Here is a 26,982-nt window from a genome sequence, read left to right as displayed (position 1 = left end):
ATTGATGTACAGAGAGATCTGGGTGTTCAGGTCCATTGTTCCTGAAGGTGGGAACGCAGGTCAGTAGAGTGGTCAAGAAGGCATACAGCATGCTTTCCTTCATCATACATTGAGTACAAGAGTTGGCAGGTCATGTTCCAGTTGTATAGGAATCTGGTTCGGCCCCACATTTGGAATACTGCGTACAGTTCTGGTCACCACATTTGGAGATGGAGAGGTTCACCAGGATGTTGCCTGGTATGGAGGGTGCTAGCTGTGAGGAGAGGTTGAGTAGATTAGGATTATTTTCACTGGAAAGATGGAGGTTGAGGGGGGCCCTGATAGAGGCTTACAAAATCATGAGAGGTGTAGACAGGATGGATAGCAAGAAATGTCTTTCCAGAGCGGGGGACTCAATTACTAGGGGTCACGAGTTCAAAGTGAGAGGGTAAAGGTTTAGGGGAGATATACGGGGAAGTTCTTTACGCAGAGGGTGGTGGGTGCCTGGAGTGTGCTGCCAGTGGAGGTGGTAGATGTGGGAATGATATTGTCATTTAAGATGTATCTAAATAGGGAATAAAAAGAGAAATTTCTGGAGAAACTCAGCAGATCCGGCAACATCTGTGGAGAGAAACAGAGTTCATGTTTGAGTTCCATGTCTTCAGTTTTTAAGAAGACTGACGTTGAACTCCAAATGGTCACCCTATTTCTTTTTCTCCTGATGCTGCCAGACCTGCTGAGTTTCTTCAGAACTCTGTGTGTGTTTCTGATTTCCAGCATCCACAGTATTTTGTTTTTATTTTAATGATTTGGGGACGTGAGTTCAAATTCGAACACAGCAGCGGGAGTGTTTCAAATTAAGTTGCTAATTCTGGAATTTAAAGCTTGTCTCAGTGATAAAGATTCCACTAAACTGTTGTTCAAAGCCTCAGGGAGCTGTACTTTCCCAGCAGGAGGACTCGCTGGCACTGTTTCAGTTCAGGGATGTTTTCCAGGGCCATTTGGCCCCAATCCTGCTACTCTCCCAGGGCTGCCTCACTGTGTCTGAGGCTAATGCTGGTCATAAATCCAGGCTACAGGCCTGGCTGAATGAACTGAAGCAGCAGAGGCAATGTAATTATCACAAATCCAGGCTAATACTCTGGGAACAGGGGTTCCAATCCCACTACGACAGCTGCTGGTACTTAAATACAATTCATAAATCTAGAAATCAAAGTTAGCGATCGTAACAAATTTAATTGATTGGCGCGAAAGCCCACCTGGTTCATGACTGCCCTTTCGGAAAGGATAGCTGCTGTCCTTACCTGGTCTGGCCTACGTGTGACTCCAGACCCACAGCAATGAGGTTAACTCTTAATCGCCCTCTAAAATCTGGAACCTGTGCTATCACTATCCACAGCTCCAGATCACCACATGCTCAGCATGGCAACTGTAAGCTGTAACATGGCAACAGGATGGGAGACAGGGGTGAGGAAAGGGCTGACATCGCAAGACAAAAGGAGTGGTAACAGGTCAAGTGAAAGAGTGAGTCTCTTCCCCTCTACTGGAGCACGTAATTCCAATAGATGGATCTTTGATGACTGGCGCAGACATGTTGGACTAAAGGGATCTCTTTCTGTGCTGTAAAACCTCTATGACTCTGCATTTCGCCCTCACCCTACACTTAATACACCCTCTAATTCTGAGGTGCACGTGTGGCTTTGATCTCTGGAACCAGATTGGCCAAAATGTGCAGCTGCAAAGCTTAGAGGAATTGTTGCTTCAAAATCTAATGTACGTTTTGTTATGCCTACATTTGTTGTTTTTAAACACGAGGTGAAACTAAATTGATCTGAAAGTATCTTTTTTATTCACCCAAGGGACGTGGGATGTTGCTGGCTGGGCCAGCGTTTACCACCTGTCCCGAGTTGCCCCTTGAGAAGGTGGGCTGAGCTGCCTTCTTGAACCACGACAGTCCATGTGCTGTAGGTAGACCCAGAAGGTTGCAGGATTTTGACCCAGTGGCAGTGAAGGAATGGTGAATGGCTCGGAGGGGAACTTGCAGGGGGTGATGCTCCCATGTATCGGCTGCCCTTGTCCTTCTAGATGGAAGTGGTCGTGGGTTTGGAAGGTGCTGTCCAAGGATTTTTGGTGAATTTCTGCAGTGCATCTTGTAGATAATGCACACTGCTGCTACTGAGCGTCGGTGGGGGAGGGTGTGGATGCGTAGATGGGATGCTAAACAAGAGGGCAGTTTTGTTCTGGATGATGTTGAGCTTCTTGAGTGTTGTTGGAGCCGCACCCATCCAGGGCAAGTGGGGAGTATTTCATCCTGATTTTTCCCTTGTCATTGGTGGCAGGTTTATGGGAGTCAAGTGGTGTGCTATCTCCCCAGAATGTGCAGCCTGTGACCTACGTCATTGAAACACCTACGCCTGGCCAAGGACAGAGATGACAATGTAGGAGTGTAGAGCAAGAATTAAAATTAGATCTGGTTCGATTCTGAGGGTCCCACTTGTGCACTGACTAGACATAGAGTGTGGTGGACACCAGGGCACGGAATAATTTGGTGGAGATTTTTAATTAGCAAAGGGTTGAATAGGCAGGAAAGTGAAGTTGAGGCTGAGCTGAAATCAGTCATGATCGCATTAAATGGCAGAGCAGTCTCGAGGGGCTGAATGGCCTCCTCCTGCTCCTGGTCCTTATGTTCCCGTTATTCCGCAAAGTGACCCCACAGTCTGGCTTTGATCTGCCCAATGTGAAGGAAATCACTTTGTCTGCCTTGAATACCAAAGGGTAATTAGGAGAAAAAGTAAGAGTCATTCCCCTGAAGGTTCCGGGACCTTAGAGAAAGATGACGTTACCTTTTATCACCTTACCTTTTAGAGGAACACCCCTGCTGTGTGCAAATCGCCTGCGACATTTGCAACTTGACAATGTTGTCAGAACATGCTACATTAGCTGCAAAGCAATGTTGGGGATCCTGAGGTTATAAAAGGTGCTATGCAAATACAAAGCTTTCTTCTTCTGCTGGGACCTCCCCCCCCCCCCCCCCCACCGTGACTTAGACAATGAGGCTTCAATGATGGAGGCTTGGAGGACAGGATCTATATCATTCACCGCAAATGTAAGTAAGTATGCTGTTCAAGCATCCTGTACATTCCTGCTAATATACAACACAGCAATTTCTACAGGATACTGTCTGGCTGACCACACAAATGCACAAGAAACTGGCACACTCAATAAAACCTTTGCATTTCCCAGTGCATCGTCATGAAGCAATTATCCTGCATCCATTTGTAGAGTTATCTCGGCAATTCTTATAGAGAGCTGCTCATCACACAGCTTCTCCCCCTGCCCTGTGTACTCTCTCCCCCAATCACTCTACCCCCCCCATTTTATCCACTCCCACTGCCCCATGTAGAATGTCCACCCATCACTGACCCTACGCACCCGTTTAATTCCATTCCTACTACCCCATGTATACTCTTCCCCCATCACTGACCCTACCCACCCATTTAATCTCATTCCCACTATGCCGTGTACAATCTCCACCCATCATTGACCCTACGCATCCGTTTAATCCCATTCCCACTACCTCGTGTACACTATCCCCCCATCACTGATCCTACCCACACATTTAATCCCCCTTCTAGATCCCCATGTACAATCTCCCGCCTTCACTGACCCTACGCACCCATTTAATCCCATTCCCACTACTCTGTGTACAATCTCTTCCCCATCACTGATCCTACCCATACATTTAATCCCCCTCCTACAGCCCCGTGTACACTCTCCCCCCAGAATTGACTCCCCCCATCCATTTGTTTACCCCTCCCCGGCCCCACAATGTAGCGGCCCTGGTTTCTACTAAAAGATCCATTGGAGTGTCCATGGATCCAGGACTAAGGTATGTCCCTTGTTTGGGTGTTTGGGGATTACAAGCAAAGGTGACCAAGGGGAGTAAGGGTTGGGGGTTTCAGAAGCAAGGAGATCGGAGTGACTTTCAGCACAAACACCCTTGCCTTACATCAAGATCCTCAACTGGGCACAGTGGGCCATGCAATAAGCAGTCTGCTGTGTTTCTCCTCAGGCATGACTGTTTGCAGATAGACTTGGTGTCGGTCAACAAATACATGGCTTGGAGAGGGTGGACGCTAGGAAATTGTTTCAGTTAGGTGAGGAGACGAGGACCCGTGGACACAGCCTTAGAATTAGAGGGGGTAAATTCAGAACAGAAATGCGGAGACATTTCTTCAGCCAGAGAGTGATGGGCCTGTGGAATTCATTGCCACAGAGTGCAGTGGAGGCTGGGACACTAAATGTCTTCAAGGCAGAAATTGATAAATTCTTGATGTCACAAGGAATTAAGGGCTACGGGGAGAATGCAGGTAAGTGGAGTTGAAATGCCCATCAGCCATGATTGAATGGCAGAGTGGACTCGATGGGCCGAATGTTGAAACTTTATTGCTGGAACAGCACAGCAGGTCAGGCAGCATCCAGGGAACAGGAGATTCGACGTTTCGGGCACAGGCCCTTCTTCAGGAATGAGCAGAGAGTGTTCAGCAGGAGAAGATAAAAGGTAGGGAGGAGGGACTTGGAGGAGGGGAGTTGGAAATGTGATAGGTGGAAAGAGGTCAAGGTGAGGGTGATAGGTCGGAGTAGGATGGAGGCTGAACACTCTCTGCTCATTCCTGAAGAAGGGCCTGTGCCCGAAACGTCGAATCTCCTGTTCCCTGGATGCTGCCTGACCTGCTGTGCTGTTCCAGCAATAAAGTTTCAACTTTGATCTCCAGCATCTGCAGACCTCACTTTCTCCTCGATGGGCCGAATGGCCTTACTTCCGCTCCTATGTCTTATGGCCTTAATTTTCAAGGAGGTAAAATCAATAACTGCAGATGCTGCAAGCCAGAGTCTAGATTAGAGTGGTGCTGGAAAAGCACAACAGTTCAGGCAGCGTCCGAGGAGCAGGAAAATTGATGTTTCAGGCAAATGCCCTTCATCAGGAATAAAGGCAGTGAGCCTGAAGGGTGGAGAGATAAGAGAGAGGAGGGTGGGGGTGGGGAGAAAGTAGCAAAGAGTACAATAGGTGAGTGGGGGAGGGGTTGAAGGTGATAGGTCAGGGAGGAGGGTGGAGTGGATAGGTGGAAAAGAAGATAGGCAGGTGGGACAAGTCATGGGGACAGTGCTGAGCTGGAAGTTTGGAACTGGGGTGAGGTGGGGGAAGGGGAAATGAGGAAACTGTTGAAGTCCACATTGATGCCCTGGGGTTGAAGTGTTCCGAGGTGGAAGATGAGGCGCTCTTCCTCCAGGCGTCTGGTGGTGAGGGAGTGGCGGTGAAGGAGGCCCAGGACCTCCATGTCGTTGGCAGAGTGGGAGAGGGGGTTGAAATGTTGGGCCACAGGCGGTGTGGTTGATTGGTGCGGTTGTCCCGGAGATGTTCCCTAAAGCGCTCTGCTAGGAGGCATCCAGTCTCCCCAATGTAGAGGAGACCGCATCGGGAGCAACGGATACAATAAATGATATTAGTGGATGTGCAGGTAAAACTTTGATGGATGTGGAAGGCTCCTTTAGGGCCTTGGATGGAGGTGAGGGAGGAGGTGTGGGCGCAGGTTTTGCAATTCCTGCGGTGGCAGGGGAAGGTGCCAGGATGGGAGGGTGGGTTGTAGGGGGGCGTGGACCTGACCAGGTAGTCACGGAGGAAACGGTCTTTGCGGAAGGCGGAAAGGGGTGGGGAGGGAAATATATCCCTGGTAGTGGGGTCTGTTTGGAGGTGGCGGAAATGTCGGCGGATGATTTGGTTTATGCGAAGGTTGGTAGGGTGGAAGGTGAGCACCAGGGGCGTTCTGTCCTTGTTACGGTTTGAGGGGTAGGGTCTGAGGGCGGAGGTGCGGGATGTGGACGAGATGCGTTGGAGGGCATGTTTAACCACGTGGGAAGGGAAATTGCGGTCTCTAAAGAAGGAGGCCATCTGGTGTGTTCTGTGGTGGAACTGGTCCTCCTGGGAGCAGATACGGCGGAGGCGGAGGAATTGGGAATACTAATTTTTCATCAAATGCAAATCTTGTAGCCAAAATGATCGCCTCAACATTTGCTGAATTTAAGGTGATTAGTCTAACATTTAATCTATAGAGGGGGATACTGCTTAGTGATGTGCAGTGTTGTCTGTGCCTTAAGGAGCAGCGCTCCGAAAACTAGTGCTGCCAAATAAACCTGTTGGACTATAACCTGGTGTTATGTGATTTTTAACACTTTCCAGAAGCAGTTAGTACTGAGGCCCCAGTGCTGGAGCTCAGCTGTAAAGACACCCTGGTTTGGCGTGACCCTGTTGATCCAGGATCACTTTCACTGTGGTAGATCAAAACCAGCCATTCTATGGACATGGGTTGTCACTCAGAAACGTGTTAGAGACTTACCCATTCCCTATTCCACAGGGGTCTCTTGCTGTTGGATCTTGCTCAGGAACGTTGCTCCTTATGGTTGCTCCTCCAGATTAAAACTAGGGGGGCATTGTGCAGTGGGTACGTGAGAGGGAGATGGGACAGGGTTTAAACCAGGTTGTGAATTTTGGTCAGCTAGTGGAAGTGTAGGGGAGTTATGTTTGTGTGGTCAGGAAGTCGGGGGAGGGGAGTTGGGCAGAGGGTTCCATTTACGATGCACATTGTCCCATTCATTTGAGGGTCACTAAGATGTGATCCTGTTAAATGGCACAACAGCCCTGAGGGTCATTTGACCCAGCTCCAAAGCTCTGAGGAAGATATCCACTCATTTTGAAACTCAGTCTTTCCTCTCATCTTTGCTTTTTGATGAATAGAGTCATTTGAAAGGATATTACACAGGTAAGCGAGAGAGAAGAAATCAGGTGACAATATGACAAAGTTTAAGTGGGAGGAGGCTTGTATCCCACATAAACTTCACTTCCTTGTTCAGAAAGAAAAAAAACAATAAATATAATGATTCTAACAAACGGCTCTGACTCATTTTTTATATTTCAAAATGGAGCTCCAGTATGACCAGTGCAACGGCTTTTCATTTTACTGCCTTTTTTTCCCCTTGTATGTCTTCCAGTAATCACAAACATTACTCTCCCATGTAGCTACAATTCAGGTGTATAATGGAATACTCCCCACTTGCCTGGATGGGTGCAGCTCCAACAAACACTCAAGAAGCTTAACACCATCCAGCACAAAGCAGCCCCTGCTTGATAGACACCACATCCACAGACACCACTTCCTCCACCACCGATGCTCAGTAGCAGCAGTGTGTACCATCTACAAAATGCACTACAAGACATGGTGAATTTTAGGCAACCCCTTTCAAACCCATGACTACTTCCATCTAGAAGGACAAGGGCAGCAGATACATGAGCACGCCACCATTTGCAAGTTCCCCTCCAAGCCACTCACCATCCTGACTTGGAAATATATTGTCGTTTCTTCAGTGTCACTGGGTCAAAATCCTGGAATTCGCTCCCTAAGAGATATTGCGGGTCTACCTACAGCACCATGGACTGCAGTGGTTCAAGAAGGCAGCTCACTCCCACCTTCTCAAGGGGCAACTAGGGACAGGCAATAAATGTTGGCCCAGTCAGCGCACACGAAATCTGTGAAATATTTTTTTTTTTAAATATTGGCGATCTTTACGTGTACTGACAACCATTCCATTATCTCTCTCTCTCTTTCTTTGTCTTTCAGAGTATTTAAGAAATCCAGCCCCAATGGAAAGGTAAGACCTCCTAATGTTACAGATTTACCAGGAAGAAAATATTTTATCTCATGGTTACAGTACAGTGTGAGAAGAGAAATGGAATTAGTTTAGATTGTATGTGTTAGAACATCGTGTGGGAATGATGTGTGTAGAATGATGTGTGTAGAACTTACCACTGCTCACCATGTTGTATGAGCCAGCTGGTAGATTTGTTGCCATCATTCTTTGTCCTTACAGGGATTTGCTTTGTCTCGGGCAGTGAAAGTAAACCATGCATTAGTCCAATGAGAAAAAGCTCTTACCTTGAGTAAGGGTCTAGAAATTCAATAACAAAAACAAACATTTCAGGGACAGCTCAGCAGTCTGCAGAGTCTGGAGAGAAATGACAGTTAACATTTTGGGTCACGTGACCCTTCCTTAGAACTGTGTTCCGAAACTGTGACTTGAAACATTACCCCTGTTTTCTCTCCCCAGATGATGCCAGACCTGCTGAGCTTTTCCAGCAATTTCTGTTTTTGTTTCTGATTTACAGCATCCGCAGTGCTTTTGCTTTTATCTAGAAATTCAGGAACCAGATAATTGTTCTGGCACTGTAGATTTTGGATGCGCATTGAGCCGTCGAGAAATGATGATGTAGCTGATTCGATAGGGATTGTCTGACACACTGAAAGTTTCATGGGAAATCTCTCTAGTGTTTGTGACCCTTCTAACATAGTCCCCAGCTGTTGGAGAACTTGGGAAGTTCTGACTTAATAGTTACCTAAGAAGAGTTAAAAGAATATGCAGGCAGTAGAGGCAATCCAGAAAAGGTTCACCAGGCTTATCTCAGGTGTGGAGGGGCTGTCTCTTAACAAGAGGTTGAGTAGATTGAACCTGTACTCATTGGGACTTGGAAGAATTGAGAGGTGAGCTTTTTGAAACATACAAGATTCTTAGGGAACTTGACAGGGTAGATGTGGAGTGTTTTTTTTTTCCCCCTTCTGGTAGAATCTAGGACCAATGGGCATGATTTCAGAATAATTTCGGGGTTACACATTCAAGACAGAGATGAGGAGGAATCTGTTCAATGTTTTATCCCAGAAGACTGTTAATGCTGAGTCATTCAGTCGATTCAAGGCTGAGATGGACAGATTTTTAATCAGTAATAGAACCAAGGTTTATTGGGAAAAGGCGGGAAAGTGGAGTTGGGGATGATCAGATCAGCCATGAACTCATTGAATGATAGAGCAGACACGATGGGCTGACCGGCCTACTCCTGCTCCACACTGACCCCTCCCCACACACGTGATGCAAGTTATAACTGACTCAGTTCTACTGTACCTCTCAGCAATTTATCTGTTAACATTTGAAAGACGTTCGGCGAGTGATAACCAGGAATTTATAAAAAGAAGGAAATAACTGCAGTTCAGCAAATATGTTACTATTTTCGAGGAGCAATCAGGGCTGGGGAGCAAATGCTTCCGAGATGGTGATGTACTTCTTCGATGATACAGCTCAGTGGGTTCACACTGCAACCTCTCCGTGCCATTGACCCTGGTTTGATTCCACCCTCGGGCGACTGTGTGGTATTCATACATTCTCTGCATGGGTTTCCTCTCAGTGCTCCAGTTTCCTCCCACAGTCCAAAGCTGTGCAGGTTAGGTCGACTGGCCGGGCTAAATTGCCACATAGTGCCCAGGGATGTGCACGCTAGGTGGGTTAGCCATGGTAAATGCAGGGTGGGTCTGGGTGGGATGCTCTTCGGAGGGGCAGTGTGGTCTCAATGGGCTGAATGGCCTGCTTCCACACTGTCGGGATTCTGTGATATTTCTCGATTTGGATTTTAAAAATAGAAACATATGGGTGCAAGTCCACTCTGTGAAGGTAATTCTTTTTAAACAGGTTGGAAATTCATTTGGAACAGTAACATAAGTACATCAGTTCTGAGAAAGCTTGTGCCTGCAGTCAAGTGCCTGGGAGATTGTGGTGTTAATGGATGAAATGTTTCTAAAGCTGAGTTTACAAAGGACCCCAAATCCACTAATTTAGTTTTGTCTTCAGAATAGAATGTTCGAAGTCTCCGTTCAGAAGGGGGAGCAGTTCACTTAGCAGGAGATCCATCTTATAGTTAGGGGCCTGGTCACCTTCGCCAATGTGTTGCTGGTTTGTGGAGCTTCCAAGCTGAGAGAGTTTGAAAAGGAGTCTTCGCGTTGTGAGAACTGAGAAAGTTCAGGACATCCGAATTGTGAAAGGTCCATGCAAGTGAGCTCAGAGAGGAATTGGAAAACTGGCTCTGCAGCCTATGGAACAGAAACTGTGAGGGATCAGTAAAGAGTGGAGATAGGAATGACATTTCTCTGGAATTGAGATTGTGTGAAAGGCTAATGTTGGGGTGCAGGTTGGAACTTTGTCTTGCTGTTTGTTTTGAGATCTTTCTAACTGTTGTATGGGCTTTTGTTTTCATTTGTGGATTAAATTTATACTCTTATGTTAAAGAACATCTGCAGCCTCATGTAACCATATTTTAGTGACTCACTATCAACTGCAAAGAATTAGACAGCTGATATATTGAGCCAGGTTTTATTGCGGGATCTACCTTGTCCAATTGTACCTACCATTAGCTGGGGTCATGCAACTTGTACATCCCTATGTGACAGCCTTCTATCTTGTAAGAGCATGGTTTGCGCAGTGTTAGTTCACTCTGTGTCAAACATTGCCCCCGGGTGAGATTCAAGAACTCCACTTTGGTGTGGCAGTATCTCTGCCTTATTTACTGCAGCAAAGACAAGATGGTGGAGGATCTGCTCACTTTGGTGTTCTCTAGGCTCTCTTCTCAGCCATCAGCAGAGCTCACAGCCATCAGCAACTGTCTCTCAGTTGTCAGTGTCAATGTCTGCTATCTTCCTAACATTGTTCAGGAATATGGACGTGTACAGAGATCACAGAGGGTTGAGAGGTTGGTTGCAGAGACCGGGAGAGAGTGAGAGATGTTAAGACAATGAGAATTTTAAAATTGAGACCAGGGTAAATTCGCAAGCACAGAGGAATGAGAGACAGTGCAGCCTCGGGTTGGAACAGATACGAGGTCAGTCAATGAAGGAAATAATTTCCCCACACACTAACCTCATTCTAATGAATCTCACACTCCCAGATCGTGTTTCATTAGCAAGAATCTTCAAGTGTTCTGTCGGAATCTGAACACCACAATAATATGTCATCTTACAGCTCGGTGAAACACAGCTCCAAACGTGTTAATTGAGACCTTGGAGAAAGCTTGAGTTTCAATTACAAATCCAACTCAATTACCATTCGAACCAATGCGTTCATATAGCACCTTTCACAATCTCACTGTATCTCAAAAAGCTTACATTTTCTTTACTCCTTGATGGGATGTAAGTGTCACTGGAAATGCTATCATTTTGGAACTTAGGAACAGGAGGAGGCTATTCAGCCCCTCAAGTCTGTTCCATATTCAGTGAGATTATGGCTAATCTGTGGCCTAAGTGCATATACAGTCAGTTCTTACAGAACACGATAGTTGCATTCTTGTGTGACCCCATGCTATACAGATAACGCTTAAAGTGTTGGTGATCCAACCACGTTCTAGCCAACACAGACTTTAAAAGTTCATGCTTTAGAAACAGCGTCTTCTATTCACCCAATCGCATTAGAGCCAATTCGTGTTAAAGAAAGACTTGATATGGTAGAACTAATTCTACCCCTTGCTTAACCAAATTTATCAATCTCACAATTAAAATGAGCAACTGATCCAGCATTCCCTGCCATTTGTGGAAGAGAGTTCCAAACCTCTCCCACCCTTTGTGTGTACAAGTGCTTCCTAACATCTCTCCTGAATGGTCTGGCACTAATCCTCAGACTATGCCCCTAGTTCTAGAATCCCCAAATAAGTTATCTATCTTTATCTACCCTGTGTTTCACGGTTAGTCTCATGAATTCTAGAGAAAACAGGCCCATCTCTGAAAGCCCTTGAGCTGAGTGGATTCCCAGGCCATTTCGAGGACAGTTAAGGGTCAAACACACATGAAAGGTAATAAAGAATGTTTGATGTAATGTTAGGATGTAACTACTGGACAGGTCAGGGTCCAGAATAAAATCTGACTGATAGCTCATATATTTGAGTTAATTTAACATACAGTTGCTCACTGACATGTAAACTCACACAGTAGATTGTCTTTGACAATAAAACAAAAGTTTATAACACAAAAGAAGACAATAGGCAATAGGTGCAGGCGTAGGCCATTCTGCCCTTCGAGCCTGCACCACCATTCAATATGATCATGGCTGATCATCCTTAATCAGTATCCTGTTCCTGCCTTATCTCCATAACCCTTGATTCCACTATCCTTGAGAGCTCTATCCAACTCTTTCTTAAATGAATCCAGAGACTGGGCCTCCACTGCCCTCTGGGGCAGAGCATTCCACACAGCCACCACTCTGAGTGAAGAAGTTTTTCCTCATCTCTGTCCTAAATGGTCTACCCTGTATTTTTAAGCTGTGTCCTCTGGTTTGGCACTCACCCATCAGCGGAAACATGTTTCCTGCCTCCAGAGTGTCCAATCCTTTAATAATCTTACATGTCTCAATCAGATCCCCTCTCAGTCTTCTAACCTCAAGGGTATACAAGCCCAGTCGCTCCAGTCTTTCAGCGTAAGGTAGTCCTGCCATTCCAGAAAGAAAAGAAAATTGTAATATATCAAGACATCCCGGGTTCAAGTTCCACATGCTGGAAAGATGTGTAGTAACATCACTGAACATGTTGAGAAGAATTTTTATACAATACAGTTTAAAAGACTCCCAACTATATCTATGCCCCATGAGCATCACTTTACATGACTCAAATCCAAAAACATTATCCTGCTCTGTCAAATCTTTGGGTTCAACTCAACTGCTTTTTTCCAGTCCTGTCCTGTGAACTGTGAAATCATCTTGCATGTACAGTCACCAAACTGAAAGCTTAGACTTTCTCAGTTTTTTAATCACCTGCCAATTTCTAACCAAACACTTCTGGTCAGGATGTTTCACAAGCTAAACCTTTCGACCTGATCTTGCCCTAAACTGTCTGAAATTCTTTTCTGAGAAACTATGTTTGCTTCTGATCTCAGTCAAGTCTCCTCCAAAAACTTCCCTAAAACTTTCAGTCTGTGGGCTTTGCTGAGCTCAAATCAATCCTTGATTATTCTAAACCAAAAGCAAGCTAATGCCTTTCAGTATTAATTCTTCCTCTGTTGTAAACAACACAGTATCGATAATCTTTCATTAACATTCCAGGTGATTTACAGTCACCTCCTCACTGGATTAGGTCGTAGCTCTGGAAGAATGTTCTGACCTTGTTTCATTTTAAATGTTTCACAAAAGTAACCATCACCCTAATTTGAAATCCAAATAATAAGTCAGAAATTTATATATGTCACAAACGCCTTTTATTACAGGCGTCACTGATGCAATCTGTCAATTGCAGCTGCCAATTTGCTCACAGCAACTTCTCACAAGTAAAATCTAAATAATAATAATGAGATCTGCTCTGTTAATGAAGTACATTGCTGCTTGCACAGGATTCCAGGGAGCATGCCTTTAATTTTCTTCCAGTACTGCCCATGCAAACCTCACAGGGTATTCACCCAAGAGCGCACGTGGAGCTTTACTAGCTCTGGTTGTGGTGTCAGCATCTCTGACCACGCAGCAACTGCACTGGCATGTCAGACTCACTTGTGGCAAGTCTATGGAGTGCAATGTAAAACCAGATTCTTCTGACCCAGTGGTTATTTACAGCGCACCTTCTCTTAGATTATTATTATCCAAGGCTTGGAGGGTGATTGTTTTGTGCCCCTCATAACTGGTGCATTAATTTATAATAGAACATTTCCCTGTTTTATTACTTAGTATCAAACACTCCCAGGGCAGGGACAGCATGGGGTTAGATACAGAACAAAGCTCCCTATACACTGTCCCCATCAAAAGTTCCCAGGACAGGGACAGCGCTGGGTTAAGTGTACAAACAATCCCTCCTTTCTGTTGTGATTTGAATTTGATACCAACAAAGCTGCCCAAAGCTCCCTTTGGCATGAAACATCTCACTGAGGACATGACTAATTTTGGAGGGTGCTGGGAGTCACAGTGGGAAATGAACATTCAAAGAGAGATGGAACTAAATTGTGAAGGTTGAAGAACTCAAGAGTTCTATGTATAGACAGTTCTCAACGCCGCTGCACTGTCTGGGAAGCAGTCAAATAGACTGGCACGATGTTGGCCTTTATCTCGGGAGAGTTAACTATAAAGTAGTTCAGCAAGTATTTCAATTGCACTGAACCTCAGTGAGACCCCAGCCAACTGCACACTGTCTCTACCAGTGCACCACTAAGATTTGTTATTCAAGCATTTCCTGTTCACAAAGGGTTTGAGAGGAAACAAATTAAATTTATTATCTTTCTGCCAATTTGTAAATGTAATTCCATTTGAAACCAACCCAAAACTAGGCGGAGAGGAATGGGCTTGATCAGCAGAATTTACTGGAGTGGGTGAGGTTCCAAGGGGGCACAGTAAAGCATATAGAGGAGGTTGTGTGTTGGACAGACTGGGTTTGCTTTCACTGGAGTTCAGAAAGGTGAGGTGTGACTGGATTGAAATTTATGAGATCCTGAATGCTCCTGACAATGCGGATGTGGAAAGAATTTGTGAAATAGATGAGAGAACTGTTGCAGGTACGCTGGGCTGAGTGGCCTCCTTCTTCACTGTAACCATTCTGTGATTCTGTGAAGATGTTTCTATTTGTGAGTCAGTCTGGAATGATGGGCACTGTTTCAAAATTAGGGATCATCCTTTCAGGACAGAGAGAAACTTGGAAGGTTAGTAAATAGGAGCAAGAGAAGACTATTCGGCCCATCGAGGCTGCTCCACCATTCAATATGATGATGGTGGACCATCCAACTCAATCCCCTGCTCCTGGTTTCTCCCCATATCCATTGATCCCTAAGAACTATATCGTAGAATCACCACAGCGTGAAAGCAGGCCATTCAGCCCATTGCGTCCTCTGAAGAGTGTCCCACCTAGACCCACCCCCTTACCCTATCTCTGTAACCTTCCGTAACCTCGAACTGAAGTCCACTCAGTTCGAGGGCATTCAGAGATGGGCCTGTTTTCTCTAGAATTTAGAAGGTTAAGGGGTAATCTGATTGAAGTCTTCATGAGACTAACAGTGAAAGACAGGGTAAATAAAAATACACTTTTGGACTGGAGCACCCAGAGGAAACCCATGCAGACTATGTAAATTCCACACCGACAGTTGCCCGAGGCTGGAATTGAACCCGGGTCCCTGACGCTGTGAGGCAGCAGTGCTAACCACTGAGACACCATGCCACCCTATGTATCTAACTTCTTGAAAACATTCTTTGTTTTAGCCTCAACTGCTTTTTCTGTGGCAGAGAATTCCCTAGGCTTCTCTGGGTGAAGAAATGTCTCCTCATTACAGTCCTGAATGCCTGAGCCTATAGCCTTACACTGTGACCCCCTGGTTCTGGACTTTCCACCATTCAATACGATCATGGCTGATCTCTTCTTGGCCTCTACTCCACTTTCCTGCCTATTCTCCATAACCCTTTTAGCCCATCACTCAATAAAAATCTATCTATCTCCTTACATTTACTCAGTATCTCAACATCCATTGCACTCTGACTTAAATACATTCAATGACTTGGCCTCCACAGCCTTCTATTGCAATGTATAACACAGCCTCTGGCTGAAGAAATGCCTCCTCATTTGAGTTCTAAAGGATGGTCCCTTCACTCTGAGGCTGTGCCCTCGGGTCCTAGTCTCTCCTCCTGTTGGAAACATCTTCTCCACGTCCACTCTATCCAGGCCTCTCAGGATTCTGAGCAGTGCTACAGGAGTCCAACTAATTTCACACCAAATGCAGCTTGTGCCATTTTATTCCCTGCTTATTTAACTGAAAGGCTAAGCAGCTGGGGCTGTCTTCTCTAGAGGAAAGAAAGGTGAATGATGACAGAGGTTGTTAAAAAGGTTTGAGAAGGGAGAGGTTGAGAACAAGCCTCCTCAGCACATGGACTGCAACGGTTCAAGAAGGCAGCTCAGCACCACCTTCTTGAGGGGTAACTAGGGACAGGCAATAAATGCTGGGCCCAGTCAGCAATGCCCATGGGAACAAAGAAGAAGTGAGACTACCACGAGGGGAACTGTGAATGTAGAAGAGTACCTTACAAGAGATCATGCGAACCCTTTTGATCAAGAGAGTGCTGTGAATTTGGAACCCACTACCTCAGAGAGTGATTGAGGTGAATAAGGTAGATGTGGTTTTTGGGGAAAACTTGATGCGCACGTGTAAGGAGAGAAGGCTGTGCTGGTAAGGCGAGATGAAGATTGGTCCATGGGGGCTCATGTGGAGTATAAACACTTGCACAGATTATTTGGGCCAAATGGCCTTGTGCTATGATATATAAGCTATGTAATTCTATATAATTATTGCATTGAATATCATTGTGAGTATTGCTGACAAAGGAAATGTACTGTCAAAGTTTTTCATCTTGCGCACATCAGGACCCATGCAAGAATGCCAAATTTCAGAGGGAGCAACAATTTAGGACAAAAAGGTGTCAAATTTTTGCCATGTTGAGTTGGAGACATTGCCATGGAGAATGCACTCAGAAATTATTGCCCACCTCCCCCGAGGTTTTTGTTTCATTCAATAATGATCCAATGCCTGGACCACAAGACTGTAAGAAATAGGAACAGGAGGAGGCCATTCAGTCCTTTGACCCTTCAATAGAATCATGATTTCTCTGACATTCCCCATGGCCACTTTCCTGCCCTTTCCCTGTAACCCTTGCTATCCTGACTGATTGAGAATCTATCTCAGCCTCAGATATACACAAGGACTCTGCCCCCACAGCTCTCTGTGACAAGGAGTTCCAAAGACTCTCAACCATCTGAGAGAAGAAATTCCTCCCCATCTCAGTCTGAAACTAGTGCCCCTTTATTCTGAGACTGTGCCCTCTGGTCCTAGACCCTCCCATGAGGGGAAACATCCTCTCAGCGTTTGTCCTTAAGAATCCTACACCTTTCAATGAGATCACCTCTCATCCTTCGAAATCCTTCTCACATTCCCTTATCCTGCAGTGGGCAGCTCCATGCTTATGAGTGTATGAGGCTGCTGTCAAGTGGGAATTTTATTTTGAACCTAAGTAACAACCTTAAATTGGTTGTTGTTGTAATTCTTTGCACACTTGGGGTTATTCAGCAAGTTCTGTCACTTCATACAAGCAGCATTAGAAATTATGTTCTTGAGTTTTTGCAAGCACAGGCCGGTTGGGTGCAGCCAGAGCTCTGCCTGTCATGAACAGCCAAAGGGATGTGGTATTTGAGACAATCCACACATCGCTGGGACTCTTAGCTTTGAAAGTGCATCACTGCCTTCAGCAATACGCCAGTTCTGTGAAACCAGGGAAATATAATTCCTTGCTTCTTTTACCACTTTACAGCTTACCGTCTACCTTGGGAAGAGGGACTTTGTGGACCACGTAGACTTTGTGGAGCCTGTCGGTGAGTGCACCAATACAACACATGCACGCAACTGACAGGATAGTCTGTGGGACTGGCTTCTAGTGCTGGCCTCATCACCCAGTGTCTGCTTTGGTCTGGACAGGAATGCAGTCCCTTTTGAGTCAGAAGGATGTGGGTTCAGGTTCCATCCCAGGACATGAGGCACCTAACCAGATGCCAAGGCGGTTATCAGCAGTATCAGCTGAACCATCTATTGGATGAGAGATTACGTGAGGCCATGCAAACAAACCACCTCCCACTCCCTCATTTTGGATGTAGGATCCTGTGGCCACTGTTGCAAAGTGCAGGAGTTCTACTCAGAGTCATAAATCAGCACAACAAAGGTGGAGGCCACTCAGTCCAACAAGTCTCTGTTGTTTCTTTGAAAGCCATCCAGTTAGATTGAGAATCTATACCATAGAAAAAAGACCCATCAGCCCATCAAGCCTGTGCAAGTCAAAAATGACCATCTAACAATTAAAACTCTATTTTCCAGCACTTGACCCAGAATCTTTCTTGTATGCCTTGCTATTGCAAGTGTGCATCTAAATACTATTCCAATGTTTCCAAATTTTACTACAATATGTACTGCTTCAAGTATTTATCTAGTTGCTTCTTCAAGTTATTGTTGAATCTGAGACCCGAGAGGAATTTCGACGTTAAACTAGTGATCTAACATTATTGACAAAACTGACAATCACTGATTTAGAATGCAAACTAACAGGGTTTATTGGATAATAAAGGTTAGTATTTAACAATCCACTTGTTCCCCTGCCTCCTGACCTCTCCGTCACCTTTAATCATTTGCATTGCCTTTACAGGCTTTTCACGTAAATTATTGAATTGGATACACAAGCTATTTGCCTGTGGTGATTAACAGATGATAAAAACTACCACCGGTGGTTTGGTGATGGGGAACAAAATGAAACCGTTTCACTTGACAAGGCTTGGCACACTATACGAGATCTAGTCATGTTGGACAACAGATCCCAGGGACTTCTGACATCGTTTCTTGGTTCCTTAATGCGAGTTGTCTTGGCTCTCAGTTTCCTTTGAGATTTTAGTTTAGCTGACTTAATTCTGACATACATACGAATTTCCTTCACAGCTTTAACTCCAGTGAACCCACTGTCTGAATGCATAGCAGCTACATTTGCTGGTAATAAAAAGATGGGTCAGAAATTAATTTGTGATCAGTGAGGCTGTGGGAAGTAGGAATTGAGATAGAGGATCAGCTATGATTGTATTGAATGGCGTTCTCCTGCTCCTGCTTCCTGTTTTATTGTTTAGGGTGTCTCCAAGGGGGTATAAACAAGTTAAGTGACTGACTACAAGTTTGGCAGATGGAGTTTATTGTGGGAAAGTGTGAACTTGTCCACTTTGGTAGGAAGATTAGATTAGATTAGATTTCCCACAGTGTGGAAACAGGCCCTTTGGCCCAACCAGTTCACACCGACCCTCCGAAGAGTAACCCACCCAGACCCATTTCCCTCTGACTAATGCACCTAACAGTATGGGCAATTTAACATGGCCAATTCACCTGACCTGTACATCTTTGGATTGTGGGAGGAAACTCACACAGACATGCAAACTTCACGCAGACAGTCACCCGAGGCTGGAATTGAACCTGGGACCCTGGTGCTGTGAGGCAGCAGTGCTAACCACTGAACCATCGTGCCACCCCCAATCAATAATTGTTTCATAACTGTCATTCCTGAGACTAGATTTCCCATTCCAATTTACTGACTGAATTCAAATTCTACTATCTGCTATACTGGGACTTGAACCCATAGCCTTAAGACACGAACCTGGGATTCTGGATTACTATCCCAGTGACATTACCACTACACCATCATCTCCATGCTAAAGCAACACGTTATTTCAATAGAGAGAGACTGCAAAACCTGGAAGTACAGAGGGTTCTGGGAGTCCCAATACATGAATCACAAAAAGTTAGTCTGCAAATACAGCAAGTGATTATGGAATGTTGTCTACTGCAAAGGAAATGGAGTATGAAAGAATGGATACTTTGTTACAGTTGGATAGAGCTTGGATGAGGCTATATAGTGGAACAGGAGAAAGTGAGGACTGCAGATGCTGGAGATCAGAGCTGAAAATGTGTTGCTGGAAAAGCGCAGCAGGTCAGGCAGCATCCAAGGAGCAGGAGAATCGATGTTTCAGGCATGAGCCCTTCTTCAGGAATGAGGAAAGTGTGTCCAGCAGGCTAAGATAAAAGGTAGGGAGGAGGGACTTGGGGGAGGGGCGTTGGAAATGCAATAGGTGGAAGGAAGTCAAGGTGAGGGTGATAGGCCGGAGTGGGGGTGGGGGCGGAGAGGTCAGGAAGAAGATTGCAGGTTAGGAAGGCGGTGCTGAGTTCGAGGGATTTGACTGAAACAAGGTGGGGGGAGGGGGAATGAGGAAACTGGTGAAATCCGAGTTCATCCCTTGTGGTTGGAGGGTTCCTAGGCGGAAGATGAGGCGTTCTTCCTCCAACCGTTGTGTTACTATGGTCTGGCGATGGAGGAGTCCAAGGACCTGCATGTCCTTGGTGGAGTGGGAGTGGAACACAGTGTGACAGGCTGATCTCTGTGTTTAAAAAGACAGTTGAATGTTTTCTTATTGTCACTTGCATTTTACAGTGAATAATACAGGAAAAGCTTCCAGTGTCGCCACAATCCAGCACCATTTTGAATGTTTTAAGAATAAAATAAAATATACTTGAAAGAGAGTTCTCCACCACCTCACTGCCAAATCCATCAACGGAGGCTAACTCCGGGGCTTACCTTGACCATGACCAGGAGTCCCTGTCTCCACTGCCAGGCCAGAAGTCCCCCCTCTGGGCCTATTGTAAACAAGACTCTACTGGGCCTATTGTAAACAAGGCTCTACTGCTGGGCCAGGAGTCCCCACTCCAGGCCTACTGTAACCGACCCCCTGGCTCCACTGCCAAGCCAGGAGTCCCTGCACTTGGCCTGTTGTAGCCAAGGCTCCCTGGCTCCACTGCTAGGCCAGGAGTCCCTGCACTGGCTGCAGATGTTGCCTTGGCAGTGCCGCCATCTTGAAGCATCCATTGCTGCTGCCACCCCTGATCCCTGGAGGAGCTTTGTTGCTGCTGCTGCTGGCCCCAAATGCCCAGAGGCTGTCCTTACTGCTGCCACCACCTCCAATTGTCAGAAGGCTGCTGCCACTCCACAAGTGGCACGCTCTTGCTCCCGCACCGAGGCCATCAATGAACCCTCCTAAGATAAAGGAAAACAAAAGAAAAAAAAAATGAAAGAGAAGGGACAGAAGTAAAAAGAAGAAAGAAAGCAGATGGGAGTGGATGAGCCCCGGGTAAGAATCCTCACACAGCCACCATTTTGATAAGATGTAGATGTATTTGATGCAGTTCAGAGAGGGTTCACTTGATTAATACTTAGGATGGTGGGAGTGGTTCCTTTAAGAAGAAAGGTTAGACAGACTGGGTCTGTATCCATTGGAGTTGAGCGAAATAGGAGGGGTAGTCTTATTGAAACACTTAAGATCCTGAGTGGACTTAGCAGGAGTCATTCCCCTCTTGGGAAAGACAAGAACTAGGAGGCACCGTTTAAAAATTAGGGTTTTCTCATTATAACTGAGATGAGGAGAGCTTCTTTCTATCGGGGCATACCAGTCTTCTTACCTGAGAGGGTGGCAGAGTTGGTGAATATTTTTAATACAGAGTTCGATAGAGTCTTAACTAACAAGGGAGCTAACAGTTATCATGGGTAGGAAGAAAAATTAGAGTTGAGGCTACATTCAGATCAGCTATGACTGGGTGGCATGGTGGCTCAGTGGTTAGCATTCACAGCATCTGGGACCCAGGTTCAATTCCACCGTCAGGTGACTGCCTGTGTAGGGTTTGCACATTCTCCCTGTGTCTGCGTGGATTTGTTCCAGTTTCCACTCACAGTCCAAAGATGTGCAGGTTAGGGTGGATTGACCATACTAAATTGTCCATAGTACCTTCTCCTCAACTACACATTCACCTGCTCTATCCTGCTATTCCGACCCTCACTAGCTTGTGGCGCAGGGAGTAATCCAGATATTACTACCGTCAAGGACCTCCTTTTTAAGTTCGTCCCTAACTTCCTATGTTCTCTCCTCAGAATATATCCAATGTGTACAACAACCTCTTGCTGGTCCCTCTCACGATTGGAATATTCTGCAACCTCTCTGAGATATCCTTGATTCTGGCACCAGGGAGGCAACACACCATTCTAATTTCTCGTTGTCAGCTGCAGAAATGTCTGTCTGTGCCTCTGACTAGAAAGTCCCCTATCACAATCGATTGCTTGGAAGCCGACGTACCCCCTCATTACATTCGAGCCAGTCTCCATACCAGAAACCTGGCTGTAGTGCTACATTCCCCTGAGAGTCCATCACCCCCATTTTCCAGAACGGCATATTTGTTTGAGATGGGGATAGCCACGGGAAACTCCTGCACTACCTGCCTCCCCCTCCTACCTTTCCTGGAGGTCACCCATCTACCTGACTGTATCTCCCTCCCTGAAACTGCCATCCATCACACCCCCGGCTCCTGTAAATTCCTCATCACCTCTAACTGCCGCTCCAACCAATCCATGCAATCTGATAGGATTCGCAACCAAGCACACTTCCTGTAGACATAATCATCAGTAACATGGAAACTCTCCCTAAACTTCCACATCCAACAGGAAGAGCATATCATTCTACTAAAGGCCATCTTTGACTCTTAACAACCTGCAGACCCAGAAAATAGCGCAGTCTAACTACTGTCTAAGGAAGGGCTGAGAGACTTGAGTCTGTTCTCATTGGCAAGAAGAAGGCTAAGAGGGGATTTGATAGAGACACACAAGATGATCAGAGGATTAGATAGAGTAGACAGTGAAAGTGTTTTTCCTAGGATGATGATGTCAGCTTGTATGAGAGGGCATAACTACAAATTGAGGGGTGATAGATTTAAGACAGATGTCAGAGGCAGGTTCTTTACTCAGAGAGTGGTAAGGGCGTGGAATGCCCTACCTGCTAATGTAGTTAACTCAGCCACATTAGGGAGATTTAAACAATCCTTAGATAAGCACATGGATGATGATGGGATAATGTAGGGTGATGGGCTGAGATTAGTTCACAGGTTGGTGCAACATCTAGGGCCGAAGGGCCTGTTCTGTGCTGCATTGTTCTATGTTCTATGTCCTATATTCTAAAAACACTGCTCCAGGCTAACTCGTATGTATGTTTTATATTTTCAAAGTTTATTTAAGAGACAGATCTCAATAAAAACAGATAATCAAAAGAACCCATTCTATCACTATTGTAGATTTATAAATAAACAGTAAGTTTACAAGTTAAAACTAGCCACTTAGCAACTCCCCTGTTATGGGTTGCCCCATACAGAGTCATAGAGTCATAGAGATGTACAGCATGGAAACAGACCTTTCGGTCCAACCCGTCCATGCTGACCAGATATTCCAACCCAATCTAGTCCCACCCGCCAGCACCCGGCCCATATCCCTCCAAACTCTTCCGATTCATATATCCATCCAGATGCCTCTTAAATGTTGCAATTGTACCAGCCTCCACCACTTCCTCTGGCAGCTCATTCCATACACGTACCACCCTCTGCGTGAAAAAGTTGCCCCTTAGGTCTCTTTTATATCTTTCCCCTCTCACGCTAAACCTGTACCCTATCCATGCCCCTCATGATTTTGTAAACCTCTATAAGGTCACCCCTCAGCCTCCGACGCTCCAGGGAAAACAGCCCCAGCTTGTTCAGCCTCTCCCTGTAGCTCAGATCCTCCAATCCTGGCAACATCCTTGTAAATCTTTTCTGAACCCTGTCAAGTTTCACAACATCTTTCCAATAGGAAGGAGACCAGAATTGCATGCAATATTCCAACAGTGGCCTAACCCAAATGTCCTGTACTGCCTCAACATGACCTCCCAACTCCTGTACACAATATTCTGACCAATAAAGGAAAGCATACCAAACGCCTTCTTCACTATCCTATCTACCTGCGACTCCACGTTCAAGGAGCTATGAACCTGCACTCCAAGGTCTCTTTGTTCAGCAACACTCCCTAGGACCTTACCATTAAGTGTATAAGTCCTGCTAAGATTTGCTTTCCCAAAATGCAGCACCTCGCATTTATCTGAATTAAACTCCATCTGCCACTTCTCAGCCCATTGGCCCATCTGGTCCAGATCCTGTTATAATCTGAGGTTACCCTCTTCGCTGTCCACTACACCTCCAATTTTGACATCATCTGCAAACTTACTAACTGTACCTCTTATGCTCACATCCAAATCATTTATGTAAATGACAAAAAGTAGAGGGCCCAGCACCGATCCTTGTGGCACTCCACTGGTCACAGGCCTCCAGTCTGAAAAACAACCCTCCACCACCACCCTCTGTCTTCAACCTTTGAGCCAGTTCTGTATCCAAATGGCTAGTTCTTCCTGTATTCCGTGAGATCCAACCTTGCTAATCAATCTCCCATGGGGAACCTTGTCGAACGCCTTACTGAAGTCCACATCTACCACTCTGTCCTCATCAATCCTCTTTGTTACTTCCTCAAAAAACTAAATCAAGTTTGTGAGACATGATTTCCCACACACAAAGCCATGTTGACTGTCCCTAATCAGTCCTTGCCTTTCCAAATACATGTACATCCTGTCCCTCAGGGTTCCCTCTGACAACTTGCCCACCACCGACATCAGGCTCACTGACCTATAGTTCCCTGCTTGTCTTTACCGCCCTTCCTAAACAGTGGCACCACGTTAGCCAACCTCCAGTCTTCCGGTACCTCTCCTGTGACTATCAATGACACAAATATCTCAGCAAGAGGCCCAGCAATCACTTCTCTAGCTTCCCACAGAGTTCTAGGGTACACCTGATCAGGTCCTGGGGATTTATCCACCTGTATGCATTTCAAGACATCCAGCACTTCCTCCTCTATAATTTGGGCATTTTGCAAGATGTCACCATCATCAATATCTTCCATATCCTTTTCTGCTGATGCAAATTACTCGTTTAGTATCTCCCCCATTTTCTGCGGCTCCGCACAAAGGCCGCCTTGCTGATCTTTGAAGGGCCCTATTTCCTCCTTAGTTACCCTTTTGTCCTTAATGTATTTTTTAAAAACTCTTTGGATTCTCCTTAACTCTATTTGCCAAAGCTATCTCATGTCCCCGTTTTGCCCTCCTGATTTCACTCTTAAGTATACTCCTACTGCCTTTATACTCTTCTAAGGATTCAATCTATCCTGTCTATACCTTACATATGCTTCCTTCCTTTTCTTAATCAAACCCTCAATTTCTTTAGTCATCCAGCATTCCCTTTACCTACCAGCCTTCCCTTTCACCCTGACAGGAATATACTTTCTCTGAATTCTCGTTATCTCATTTCTGAAGGCTTCCCATTTTCCAGCCGTCCATTTAACTGTGAACATCTGCCCCCAATCAGCTTTCAAAAGTTCTTGCCTAATCCCATCAAAATTGGCCTTTCTCCAATTTAGAACTTCAACTTTTAGATCTGGTCTATCCTTCTCCATCACTATTTTAAATCTAATAGAATTATGGTCTCTGCTCTCCCACTGACACCTCAGTCACCTGCCCTACCTTATTTCCCAAGAGTAGGTCAAGTTTTGCACCTTCTCTAATAGGTACGTCCACATACTGAATCAGAGGTTTCTCCAAGGTCAGCTGTGAACTTTGCTGTTTGTTTATCTTTCTTAGCGTGGAAACAGGCCCTTTGGCCCTACAAGGAATGGTCCCTAGACCCGAAACATTAACTCTGATTTCTCTTCACAGATGCTGCCAGACCTGCTGAGCTTTTCCAGCAACCATATATCTTTTGACAGGACTGTACTGGAGTCTCTGACACTCTCACCCCTGTCTGACCATCATTTCAGACATGTTTTTCTTGAAGACATTGTAGCATTTGACTTTCAAAGAGACACCAGACTTTTGACTTCTTAATAACATAACCCAAGCTAGGTGGGTTATCTATGGGAAATGCAGGATTATAGGGATAGGATAAGGGTATAGGTTTGGGTGGGATGCTGTTTGGAAGATTGGTATGGACTCCATGGGCTGAATGGCCGGTTTTCATACTGTTAGGGATTTCATGATTCCAAATATTCTAAACACACAGAACAATCAGAGAGTGGTGGCAAAGGGTGAGGGTGCCACAAAGAGTATATACAGAGATATAAAGTTAAAAATCACACAACACCAGGTTATAGTCCAACAGGTTTAATTGGAAGCACACTAGCTTTCGGAGTGACGCTCCTTCATCAGGCAATCACCTGATGAAGGAGCGTCGCTCCGAAAGCTAATGTGCTTCCAATTAAACCTGTTGGACTATAACCTGGTGTTGTGTGATTTTTAACTTTGTACACCCCAGTCCAACACCGGCATCTTCAAATCAGAGAGATATAGAGTGAGTGGGCAAAAAACCTGGTAGATGGGACATAATGTGGGAAAAATGTGAGGCTGTGCATTTTGATAGGAAGTGTAGAGGAGCTGATTATTATTTAATTGAGGAATGTCTACAGAAAACTGCAGCTACGGAGGGATTTGGAAGTCCTCATGCATGAACCACAAAAAGCTCGCATCCAAGCTCAGCAGTTAACAGGAAAGTAAATGGAACGCTGGCCTTTATTTCAAAAGGAATAAAACCAGGAACGTCTACCCAACATGATACAATGCACTAGTCAGACCACAGCTAGAATACTAAGATAAAGAGAGATTTCTTCACTCAAATAGTGGTGAAATTCTCTACGATAGAACACATTTGAAGCCAGAATGTTTTCAAGAACAAGTTAGATACAGCCCTTAAGGCTAAAACCTCTCCTTGAACAATGTTGAACTTACCCGGCACTAACTATTTGCCTTTATATATTACTAACCTTGAGAGGATTCAGAAAAGAATTCCTCAGGATGTTGCTGGGGTTCAGTTTTAAGAAGAGGCTGGATCAGCTGGTACATTTTTCGCTAGAGTATAGGAGGTTGAGAGGTGACCTTCTAAAGATTTATAAAATCTTGAGGGGTTCAGATAAGGTGAATGGCATGTGCCTTTTCTGTAGGGTGGCGAATTCAAAACTAGGGGGCATATTTTTAAGGCGAGAGGAGAAAAGACATAAAAAAGATGCGGGGCAACACTTTTACACAGAAATGCTTCATATGGGGAATGAACTTCCAGAGGAAGTGGTGGATGCTGGTACAGTGACAACATTTGAAAGACATTTAGATAAGTGTATGAATAAGAAATGTTTGGAAGGATATGGACCAAGTGCAGGTTTGGGATTATGGTCAGCATGGACTGGTTGGACCGAAGGGTCTGTTTCCATGCTGTATAACTGTGACTCTATAACTACAGTCTACCTGGTAACCTTGGGCCATTCTCAGCAATAGTCTCTGTGTGTGTACCTCCAAAGTGACACCTCAGCCCCAAGTTGAGAGATGTTGCAGAGTTAAGCATCCACATTGGCTGCCACATTCCAGCTCTCAAGACCAATAAGAAATTGGAGCAGTTGTGTTTCTAAGGCCTGTAGTTCCAGTGAACACAACCGTGACTGATCGGAGTGCGGATTTAACTCTTTCCTGTCCATTCCCCCATGATGTTTCACTCCTTGCCTGTCAGAAACATGTCTAACACTGCCTTGAATGTATTCAATGGTCCTCCAGCCTCCACTGCTGTCTGGGGAAGAGAATTCCAAATACTAATGAATCTCTGAAATTCCTCATCTTTGTCATAAGTGGGAGAC

The 26,982-nt window shown here is 45.3% G+C and overlaps 1 protein-coding gene across 2 annotated transcripts in view; it reads left to right on the top strand.

Annotated features, from left to right (window-relative positions):
- LOC122551082 (beta-arrestin-1) overlaps positions 1-26,982 on the top strand; it is a 137,565-nt gene that overhangs the window by 66,790 nt on the left and 43,793 nt on the right. For both annotated transcript variants that reach the window (XM_087988441.1, XM_087988440.1), the window contains exons 2-3: positions 7,653-7,683; positions 17,155-17,215. In XM_087988441.1, the coding sequence (XP_087844567.1) occupies positions 7,653-7,683; positions 17,155-17,215 (92 nt within the window). The remainder of the gene's footprint in view (positions 1-7,652; positions 7,684-17,154; positions 17,216-26,982) is intronic.

The sequence above is a fragment of the Chiloscyllium plagiosum genome, unplaced genomic scaffold, assembly GCF_037043375.1.
Source record: "Chiloscyllium plagiosum isolate Xiang-an unplaced genomic scaffold, Cpla_swu_hap1 HiC_scaffold_6, whole genome shotgun sequence".
Classification (NCBI taxonomy): domain Eukaryota; kingdom Metazoa; phylum Chordata; class Chondrichthyes; order Orectolobiformes; family Hemiscylliidae; genus Chiloscyllium; species Chiloscyllium plagiosum.
The sequence above is the reverse complement of the archived record's forward strand: the minus strand, read 5'-3'. Positions and strand labels throughout refer to the sequence as shown.